Here is an 11,257-nt window from a genome sequence, read left to right as displayed (position 1 = left end):
GTCAGCAGGCCCTAGTGTGTTTGTCAGTGGAGACGATGTGTGTGTATAGGTGTGCACTCGTGCATGTGCGTACGAGATGTATGAAGGCCCACGCACAGGTGTCCTGCTGGAAAGGACCTTATGGGCTGCCCATGCAGCTCCCATTTCCTAAATGAAGGAACAGGCTGCAGTGAGCCAGAGAGCCCATGCACTGTCCTGTGCTGCTTCCCATCCCCCACTCTGGTCCTTGCACTGTGGAGTCCAGCAACTCTGAGCCCACCATCCTGTTACCTCCCCAAGTTCTGGGGAGCACTGCTCATAGGAGGCAGGTGCTGCTGCCTCCATTTTACAGATGGTGAAACTGAGGTTCAAGGATATAGTGACTGGCCCAAGGTCCCAGCTAGTGGTAGAGCCAGAGCTGGAATCCGGGACAGGATTGGTCTGATATCATCCTCAAAGTCATAATCCTTCTGAACCCTCTCAGAAAGAGGATCAAATACTCTCAGACTCGCTGTCTGCCGGGGGTGGGGTGGGGTGGAGTGCTTGTGGCCTGAGCCTGGAGGCACACACAGCCGCACTTGGGCCAGGGCCAATTTTGCCTTTGTGGATCCTTCCTTTATAAGAAAAATGTTAGCCTTGGTCAGGTGGAGTGTCGTCCTATACACCAAAATCTTGTGGGTTTGATTCCCAGTCGAGGGACATACCTAGGTTGTGGGTTTCTCCCTCTAAAATCAATAAAACCGTATCCTTGGGTGAAGATTAAAAGAAGAAGAAAAATTGTGCCCGACTGGCATGGCTCAATGGTTGAGCATCAACCTTGAACCTATTCCCAGTCAGGGCACATGCCTGGATTGTGGGCTCGATCCCCAGTGTGGGGTGTGCAGGAGGCAGCCAATCAATGATTCTCTGTCATCATTGGTGTTTCTATCTCTCCCTCTCCCGCTGAAATCAGTAAAAATGTGTTTAAAAAAAGAAAAGTTAAATTCTGTTTTATGATGTGTTGATATAAAGATGAAAATATGTTTGAGCATTTTCTTCCATTTACAAGTTTATTTTGTTCCCTTCTGATTTTAAAAGAAACTAGGACTTTTCCTGGGTCCCTGAATGTATTGTGGGCCCTGGGCAGTGCCCACGAGCCTAATGGGGAGCTGGTCCTAGGGAGGGCAGGGAGGCCTGGCTGCCCCCCAACCTGTTTGGTTTCACAGTGAGACCCACTCCACAGACTCACAGGGCTCGGGAGCTGGATGGGCACCTGCGTGCCGCTGCCCTCTTGACTCCCACCGTTAAAGTATAATGAGAATCCGAAGGGGAGAACATGTTTGCAAATCATCTACCTGATAAGGGTCTGGTACCCGACTGTATAAGGAACTCAACAAGAAGAAAAATACCCTTTTTTAAAAAAAAAACAAAAACACAAAGGACTTTTCTCCAAAGAAGATGCAGATGGCTGACAGGCACATGAAAAATGTTCAGTGTCATCAGGGAAACAAAACCACAGTGTGATACCATGTCAAGCCCAATGAGAATGGTTATTACAAAGAAAAGGGAAAACAGCAAATGTTGAGGAGGACGTGGAGAAACCGGAGCCCTTTGCTGCTGGTGGATGTGAAATGCAGCTGCTTTGGCGAACGGTTGGGCAGTTCCTCAGAAAGTGGTTGCCATGTGACTCAGCCATCCCGCTCCTAGGTTCACATCCAAGCACTGAAAACATGTCCAAACCAAAGCTTGTTCACGAGTGTTCCTAGCAGCATTATTCATAACAGCCAAAAGGTGGGGAAACCCAACTGCTCAGCTGATGAATGGCGAAACTAAATGTGGTCTGTCCGTACCGTGGAATGATCCTGAAAATGAAGGACTGACCTACGGCAGCATGGATGGACCTTGAAAACATGATACCAAGTGAAGCCAGACCTGAGAGGCCGCATCCTGTGTGATTTCATTATGTGAAATGTCTGGAATAGGCAAATCCAGGCAGAAAGTGGGAGTGGTTCCCCGAGGGGAGGGAGGGGGAGTGACTTTTCATGGGTACTGTGTTTCTTCTTGAAACGAAAAATTTCTGGAATTAATGTTGATTGCACAACCTTGTTAATATACTAAAAACCAGTTAGCTGTGCACTTTAAAAGGGTGAATTTTATAATACACTAACCGCCCAGTACATAAAATTCATGCACATTAAAGGGGAATTAGAGGAAATATTTTAATATTGCTATTTGCCCTTTCTCTATAATAGAAGTGTCAGAGATGAAAGAAAATTAGTAAAATGTATATGAAAATCTTCCTCCTGTCAGAGTCTGGGGCACGCCGCAGGACCCAGAGTCAAGTCCCCGCCCACCTGCGTGCACCTTGAAATTGCGCGAGACCCAGACCCGGCCGGCCCCACCCCCATTGGGTGAGATCCAGACCTGGCCAGCACCACCCCCATCAAGTCCTGCCAGGCAGGGGGCACACCCTCAGGTCCTCTGGCCTGGTACCAGGCGGGGGGCACAGCCTCAGGTCCCCCATCAAACCCCGCCGGGCAGGGGATGTGACCCGAAGTCACCCTTCAAGCCCCGCTGGGCCACGGGCACAGCCTCAGGTCCCTGCTGATCGCTCCTTAAGGCTCATTACGAGAACCCTGCCTTCACTGTGGGCGCAGCCATCTTGTGATGGCATGGCGGAATGAGGGTCAATTTGCGTATTGCCTATTTATTATATAGGATGGATTATATCTTAGTAAAAAATATATATGGTTTATATATTTACAGTTGTGAGTGAGCAAAGCAGTTTATTCTTGTATTAACTATTGATGAACAACTGTAAACCTACTTTTGCCCCACCCATGTATGTAGTGAGAACCAAAGGGAATAATGTAAGTGGGGGGCTTGTCAGCTGTCAAGGGCTCTACACACCTTTCTCTAAGTTCTTCCCTCGGACAAAGGAACTGAAGAACCAGGGAGGATGTGGCCCCAGGAGGGAGGGTGCGGCACAAGATGGCTGCGGGGCCAGGCGGGCTGTGAGGGGGTTGGAGCTGGACAGGTTGGAGCTGCCCCAGGCTTGCTCCTGGGTGGGGATGGAAGGCCAGAGGTTGTCTCCTGGCACCTGGGGTGCAGGAATCTCAGGCATGTGGCCCTGAGCCCAAGGTTCCAGAGATTGGTCCTCCTCCCCAGGGTTGGGAGGCTGGGTGGGTCCTAAATGCAGACATGGGGCTCTGGGCTCCAGTGGCCTCTCCCTCAGCCCTGGCCTGCCCCACACTAGTGCTCTGCCCAGGCCCCTCCCTGTGGGGGACTGGGCTGAGGGGAGGGGCTGGGTGCATTCATATTTTCAGGTCTTTCCAGCCTTTGGCCAGCCTGACAGCCTGACTAACCAGCTTCTCCAGGCCTAGGTGTTGGGGGAGGGGCGCGTCAGGAGGCAGCCAGCCCAGCCCCAGGCTGTGGCTGTGGTAGAAGGTGGCGGTCATGGGGCTCCCCCAGAGGCAGCCTCACTCACGGCTGCTGTGCCTCTTGGTGGCGCTGGTCTGGCCCCAGCCCTGCACGAGCCTCGGTGAGTGGGGGTCCAGGGATTGGGTGCACCTACCCAGACCCAAGGGTCTGGGGCACCTGCTTGTGTGATTGGACCCTGGGAGCCCACATCCTCTAACTGGGAGAGGCAGCCCCAGGACCCTCACTCCTCTCTCCATGGCCACAGAGCTGATCCCCTACACGCCGCAGATAACACCCGGGGACCTGGAAGGGAAGGTGACGGCCACCACATTCTCCCTGGAGCAGCCGCGCTGTGTGCTGGACGGTCATGCCAGGGCTGCCGACACGGTCTGGCTGGTGGTGGCCTTTAGCAACGGTGCGTCCCAGTGCAGGTGTGGGCCTGGGGTGAGGGGTGGGGCTGAGGAAAGCTGCGGGTCTGGGAGCCCCTCACTGTGATGTTCCACAACTGGGTGTGGATTGGGAGCTGGGCTGTATGGAGAGGGGCCTCTGAGAGGGTGACAAGCCCTGCTTTGTGTCACAGGGGCCCTCTGGGTGCTGAAGGGCCAGGGCTGCAGGCCTTGGACCCAGCCGGGGATTGTGGCGAGGAAGGCCTGGCTTCACTCGCTGACCAGCCCCATCGGTCTGTCCCTCCCTTCCACAGCCTCCAGGGACTTCCAGAACCCCAAGACACTGGCTGAGATCCCAGCTTTCCCACAGCTGCTGACCGACGGCCACTACATGACGCTGCCCCTGTCCCTGGACCAGCTGCCCTGCGAGGATCCCGTGGGTGACATCCCCGTGCTGCGGGTGGGCAACGACCCTGACTGCCTGGCTGACCTCCACCAGCCGTCCTACTGCAACACCCCCCTCCCTGGCCCCGGACCTTACAGGTGGGTCTCTCTGCCTGGAGCCTGGGGTGGGGCCTGGGAGAGGAGAGGTTTCGGGGATCAGGGTTGCCCTCCCTGGCCTTTCCCCAGGCCCCATCCTGGCTGCAGGCCTCGCAGGCCCTTTCCATTCACAAACCTTGGCTTCTTCCTCTGGGGTTGGGTTGGGAGGGATGGGGGAGAGCAGCGCTCATCACAGCTGGGGCAGGCAGAATTCCAGCTTCCAGGTGGGCCCAGGAGGAAGAGCTGGTGGGGTGGGGTGGGGTGGCAGGGCTGCACTCCTGGGCCCACTGTTTCTCCCCTGGGTAGGTCTGGTGGGAGAGTAAGCACAGGGCCGAGTTCAGACCCCGTCAGTGGGTACAAGGTGGGGAAGCAAAGGAAGAGGCACAGAAGCGCCCAGCAGCTTGCCGAGGTCAGGTTAGAGCCGGGGTAGCAAAGCAGGTGTCCGGACGTGGGCTCCCCGGGCCACAGGATGAGGCCAGATGTCCTCAGGGAGGCCAAGTCCGACTGGGAGAACCGTTCGCAGGCGGGCAGGGAAGGTGGTGTGCTGTGCGCTGGGCCAGCATCTCCATCCGCCTCCCTCTGCCCTCTCACCCAGCCCTGCCAGGTCCACCTCCCCCACCCAGGCCCACTCCCTGGCTTGGCCTCCATCCCTAGCAGCCACCAGAGCCAGCTTCCCTCAGTGCCAGCCTGCCTGCGTCTCTTTTTAAAAATATGGTTTTATTGATTTCAGAGAGAGAAAGGGAGAGGAAGAGAAGGCTAGAAACATCAATGATGAGAATCATTGATAGGCTGCCTCCTGCACACCCCCTACTGGGGATTGAGCCTGAAACCTGGGCATGTACCTTGACTGGGATTCAAACCATGACCTCCTGGTTCATAGGCCGATACTCAACCACTGAGCCACACTGGCTGGGCTGCCCAAGCCTCTTGATGCTTAGAAACCTCCCAGAGTTCCCCAGTCCCTCAAAGACACGACCTCCTCTGCACAGCCTTGGTGCCCTCAGTGCCAGCTGCCCTTCTCTGTGATCCTGGACTCTGCATGCACTCTCAACACACCCCTCCCTCTCTAGGCCTTTATCTGGGGTGCTTGCCCCTATTGGGGGGGCTTTCATGGCTTCAGAGACTCCATGGGCCAGCACCTCTCCCCTGGGAGGCCTATAGCCCCAGCCCATACTCCCCGCAGAGCCAAGGCTCACAGCCTGGCCCAGAAGAGCTGCCTTGAGTCTGGCTGTGTTGGGCGCCCGGCCTAGGGCAGTTGAGGCTCTGAGCCCCACCCCTCCTCCTCTCCTCAGGGTGAAGTTCCTCCTGATGGACGCTGGGGGCTCACCCCAGGCGGAGACCAGCTGGTCTGGCCCCATCACTCTCCACCAAGGTACGCTGGGGAGGGGGTGTCCTGGCTCCAGTCTGTCCCTTACACTCGGTGAAATGGTTGTGCTCAGCTGCCCCCTCCACCCCCCGCTGCCGTGGGACTGGGTGCCCGGTGGCAGTGTTCAAATCTGGCGAACCCTCCACACAGACACCGGTGCTGGGGTGGGGCACTGGCTCTGTCCAGCCCCACGTTTGCCACTCTTGGGTGCCCAGGCCCCAGCTCAGTCATGGGCAGCAGCAGCCTTCCCCTCCTATGGGAGCCAGCCCGGGCCCAGCATTGCTGGGTGAGAAGAAGGGCCAAAGCGAGGAGGGCAGTCGTCAGGGCCACGGGTTCTGGGAGGCTTCCCTCAGCAGGGCCCCAGGAAGCCAGCATGAGTCACCAGGCCAAGGACACTGCTTGTGTGAAGACCAGATGTCCGGTGTGGGCGATGCCTGGGAGATGGGCTGCAGGAGCCGGGGATGGGGCGGGCGCTTGTTGTATGCCAGGCTCCAGGGAGCAGGGCAGCCACACGGTCAGTCTTCAGGTCTGCCGCTGCTGGGTGTGCCAGGGGCGGGCACATTGGTGGGAACAGCCTAGAAGGTGAGGCTAGGGTGGAGGCTGGAGCGATGGGTGGTCCAGGCTACAGGGCACAGATGCCCTCTGAGATGGACAGATGTCTGTGGAGGAGAGAGCCCAGCCTTGGTATGAGCAGGGGTGAGGGCAACTGCCCTGGGGTCCGAGGGCAGCCTCTGAGCACCGCTGTGTGTGCAGGGAAGTCTCCAGGCTCCATCGACACGTGGCCGGGGCGGCGGAGTGGAGACATGATCGTTATCACCTCCATCCTCTCTTCTCTGGCCGGCCTCCTGCTCCTGGCCTTCCTGGCTGCCTCCACTGTGCGCTTGTGAGTGGTGACACTCCCAGGGCCCCTTCCCACCTGGAACCCCTCCCCTGTCCCTGCCCCCTGAGCCGGGAAAGCCTCCCTAACCCTGTGGTTTTGAGCTGGGAAGTCTCCCTGGAAGGGCTGTGCAGAGAATTCCCACCTGAGTCTCTCCCCTGGGCGGTCAGAGAGGTGGTCCAGCAGCTCTTCTAACCACAGGTTCAGAGAAGGGGCCACCTGGCTCTGCTCCTGTCCATCAATGTGTCCTTTGCTTTGGCCCTTGTCCTCCTGGGCCTTGGTTTCTCAGTGAACTGATGCTGGGGTAATCAGGGTGGCCACCTGGAGGAGGCAGGCCTCCAGCTTGTTCTAGAAGGGAGGGCAGGGAGATCAGAGGCGGCAGGAGGAGGGGTGGGGGGTGGGGAGGAGGCCCTGAAGTGGCAGCCAGCCTCACCCAGCAGTGACGCCGCTGCTCCTCTCCCTGTCCAGCTCCAGCCTGTGGTGGCCTGAGGAGGTCCCTGAGCAGCTTCGGATTGGCTCCTTCATGGGCAAGCGCTACATGACCCACCACATCCCGCCCAGTGAAGTGGCCACCCTGCCTGTGGGCTGCGAGCCTGGCCTGGACCCCCTCCCCAGCCTCAGTCCCTAGCCTGGACTCTGTGCCTGGGGCTGGGGCACTGGGCGGGGGTGAGGGGGAGACAAGGGTACAGTGCTCCTTCTCAGCCCTTTCACCCACATGGCCCACCCATCACACTCCCCCTCCCTGAAATCCCACCACTAGCTACTGGAATGCGGTCCCATTCTGCCCACCCCCCCCAACCCTCCCCCTTCTCTCCAGGCAACTGAAGTTGTATGCAGGGGAGTTTGGGCGAAGGCTATGGTCAAGCTGGGTACCCAGCCCCCCACCTCCATCCCTTCCTCTTGCGAGTTGAGGCTGGAGGTACTGTGCAAAGGCCACCCTGGCTGGAAGCTGCCAGGCCCCAGGAGCAGGCCTTGCTCTGTCCTGTGCAGGGAGCTGAATTGAGCCCATCACTGAGGCTGTGAGGCCTGAGCCTCCCTGTCCCTCTGTCCCACCTGCCAGTGTCTGGGGCTGCAGTGAAGTCTCCAGAGGCCCCTTCCTTGTCCCTGGGCACAGGCCCTTCCTGGGGGTGGCTAGAAGGTCAGATGGGGCGTAGGTGCATGTATGACCATCCGGCCACTGATTTGGGCCACCGCTTCCAACCTCCTTGCACACACAGAGGGCTCACACACTGCTCTACGCACTCTTACTCCACAAACATTTGGTGAGTGCCTGCTGCATGCCATGCACAGTGTTAGACCGGGGGCCTCAGACAAATCTTGGGGACCTCAGATGACCTCATGTCCAGGTGTGACCTGTCACTGGGAGGTGGTCACGCCCTCAGATTGTCACATACCCTGGGGCTCACACTCCCCCAGACAATCACCCCAATGGCTCTTTGGGTTCCGTGACCAGCCCTCGCTGGTGGACAGGTTTCATCCCCTCCCCTCCCCGCCCGCCCCCCCCCCCCCCCCCCGCCCCGCGTCCATTGGCCCACGAACCTGTGGTACCCGCCATGGCCACACGAGGGCGCCAGTGCACCGCAGCTGTTGCCGCACAGCCCCGCAGGCTCACTCCCATTCACAGACCAGCAGGGCTCTGTTGGGCGGAGGGCTCCGGCCTGGAGCCTCAGCAGGGTCGCCGGAGGTCAGGGCTCCAGGCCCCATCTCCACCGAGCCAGAGGGATGAGCAGCCACGCTCCCGCTTGAGGGCCCACTGTGTGCTTTCCAATCCACACAGCCCTAGATGGAGAAACTGAGGCTCAGTGACTTGCCCATTGTGCTCTGTCCACTGCCACCTGACCCCATATACCCTGGCCACTCTAGACTGACTGCGGTGCCCTGCGGGGGCCTGCGGGCACAGGTGCCCTCTCTTTCGAGGTGAATAAATGCTGTCTGGCTTTCCCAGCTGCGTGGTGCCTGTGCTGATTTCAGAAGAGGAGCATGTACGCCTGGGGTCCAGCCTGGCTGTGCTCTGTCCAGCCCCACCGCCACCAGCCCAGGGCTGCCCTGAGCCTGTCCCCTTGATCGCTAGACCTAACTGTGCTTTGGGGTGCCCCCATCTCCTGACAGGCCCAGGAAAACCCACCCATGTGTTGCAGGGCCAGGAACCAGCTACTAAGCCATTTCTGTGGCAGACACTTCAGGGGAGGCTTTGCTTTCAAAACCCATGCACTCCTGGCTCCAAGGTGGTCTTTCCCCTCTCCTGCCTGCACCCCTATCCTGTCTGCACCCCACCAGCCACACTACCCTCTCCAGGCGCAGACAGAGCAGTCAGATGCAGCCAGGAGCTCAGGCCCTGGTGTCCTGTGTAGCATCTGCTCCTGGGAGCCAGCCCCTTTGGGCAGCCTCCTTTGAAATTCTACTACTTTAGAGCCCAGGTCCCTCCTGACCTGGAATTGGAGGAGGGTTCAAAATGCCCCCACCTCCCCCTCACCAGCTGCCCCTGGCAGAGTCTATCTCACACTGTCCTGTCCAGCCCTGGTTCCAACTCCAGATGAGGAGGTGCTGAGGCCCCGGATGCCCAACTTGGGGCCTGCCAGGAGGGCGCGGTGGGGAGGGAGAGCGTCTGCTGGTGTTTGCTGAGTGAAACCATGAGCAAACCCTCCGGGCAGGGGGATTGGCCAGGGGACGTGCTCCGGGCTCTTCCAAGTCACGGGGTCTCTTGCGGCTTGTTCCCAGTGCCAGCGTCTGCGCTGGTCCCAGGCACAGCCCGTGACAGGCTGAGCACGCCTAGGACGCCCCTCCTTCCTGAACAGCCCCCACCCCGCCCTCTGAGGAGCCGCTCTCACCCCATCTGGCTGCTGGGGCTTGAGCAGAGAGACAGACTCCAAACAGACATTGCAACACTTGGGAGAAGACTGTGACGAGGCTGGACAGCCCAGGGAGGCAGCTGAACCCACCCGAGGGTCACGGGGCTCCTAGTGGTGATTTCTGTGCTGATCTTTCTTTTTTTATTTTATTTTTTATTGATTTCAGAGAGGGAAGGGAGAGGGTTAGAGAGAGATAGAAACATCAATGATGAAAGAGAATCACTGATCGGCTGCCTCCTGCACGCTCCCCACTGGGGATCGAGCCCGCAACCCGGGCATGTGCCCTTGAGTTGAGTCTTGAAAGGTAAGTGGAAGTTAGTCAAGTAGACAGGAAAGGAGAAAGGAGACCATGTTGTCCTTTGGTGGTATAGATGGTGCTGGGGCGGGGTGGGGGGGGGAGCAGGTCCTGGGGCCCTGAACCTGGGCAGACAAAGGGGGTGGAGAGGAAGAAGTGAGTTCAGAAATATTCAGGAGGTGGTGGAGGAACTGGGGACTTACTAGTAGGTGTGGGAGATGAGGCAGAAGGAGAAGGCTATGCCTGGGTTTCTGACATGGGGATGGGTGTGAATACAAAATGGAAGCCTGTATGTGGTGGTATCACCCTAACTTGCCTCAGCGGATCCCCAGCAAAGGGAGTCCTAGGACCTCGTCTTAGCAGGTGGGTGAGTCCACAGCACGTCAACAAATGGTTAATATTTTACAAAGATGGAAGCCTACCCTGGTCAGCAGGAGGCCACCCTGTGAGCCCACATAACTGTGGGGGTTCTGCCCCAGGGTTGTGCTGGCAAGCATGCCAGGGTGTCACAGAATCCACACAGCGGGGGCAGCGGACCGCACATGGCCACACTGTCACCGTCACGCTGAGCCCTGGGCGGCTGCGCCAGGGCCCTCTGCCCAGAGTCACGCTCGAGAGGGTCATCAGCCGAACCCAGCCCTTCCTGGGCCAGCTCATGACGGCCCCGAGCAGCGTGCACCACGACAGCCGTGTTGTTCAGAATTGTTTATTAAATGGAGTTTTGGAGACTCTTTTGTTAAGTGGCATTTAAAATTCTCCCCAGGGCTGTATCTGGGGACTCCATTGGCCCGTAACATAATGGCTCAGTGGTTAAAAACAAGTTCATTGTTAAAAAGGAAAACACAGCAATCATTGTGGGTGTGATGACTCACAGGTGACTCATCAGACCTGAAATCAAAGGAATCAGAATGACAGCAGGTGGAGACGCGGCAGCTTGTCTCTCGCTGGGATGTCAGTAGCTGCCCTTTGCTGGTCTCCCCACACCAGTGTTGCTGCTCCCCACCCCCATCCTCCTCCCAGCATCCTGAGGGACCAGATTATAAACTTGAAGGTGTCACACCATTGCTCACAGCTCTCAGAGACTTCCTACTATAAGCATAGAATCTGGATTCAACAGTTCAGTCGTGGGGTCCCATGATCCATCCCTTATCCCCTACATTCCAGCCACACAGGCCACAGGGCCTTTGCACGTGCTTTTCTGTCGATGTAGAACACTCCTCCACTCCCTTCCCTCTGGCCCATTCCCTTCCTCAGGGAAGCCCTTCCTGATCCCTCAGCTCTCCTACACTGTGTTCCTTTTCTTCACAGCACATTTTCCATTTGCAATCAGACATGTAAAACGGTGAGCTTTTCCATCTTCCCCAGTAAACTGTGAACTTCAGGAGGGAAGGGACTGACCAGATCTGGTTTGCTCACCAGGGTGCTCCCAGAGCCAGCACAGTGCCCTGCAGGTGCTTAATAAATAACTGTTGACTGAATGTTTTATCAAAGGCATTTTACACTCTTTTTAAAATGTCAGCTTCATCGAGATATCATTCAAATACTACACAATATGCCTACTTAAAG

General features: G+C 57.7%; 1 protein-coding gene across 1 annotated transcript; it reads left to right on the top strand.

Moving 5' to 3' along the window:
- Window positions 1-3,246: 3,246 nt before the first annotated feature.
- Window positions 3,247-8,491, top strand: UPK3B (uroplakin 3B). Its single transcript, XM_070412751.1, has 6 exons — window positions 3,247-3,499; window positions 3,644-3,793; window positions 4,079-4,307; window positions 5,597-5,676; window positions 6,424-6,553; window positions 7,016-8,491. The coding sequence occupies exons 1-6, from the start codon at window positions 3,415-3,417 to the stop codon at window positions 7,173-7,175; spliced, it is 834 nt and encodes a 277-aa protein (XP_070268852.1). The 5' UTR covers window positions 3,247-3,414; the 3' UTR covers window positions 7,176-8,491.
- The last annotated feature ends 2,766 nt before the right edge of the window (window positions 8,492-11,257 follow it).

This window comes from Myotis yumanensis, unplaced genomic scaffold (assembly GCF_028538775.1).
Source record: "Myotis yumanensis isolate MYYU_CA2020_CCGP unplaced genomic scaffold, mMyoYum1.0.hap1 SCAF_4, whole genome shotgun sequence".
Lineage (NCBI taxonomy): Eukaryota > Metazoa > Chordata > Mammalia > Chiroptera > Vespertilionidae > Myotis > Myotis yumanensis.
This window is presented reverse-complemented; position numbering and strand designations above follow the sequence as displayed.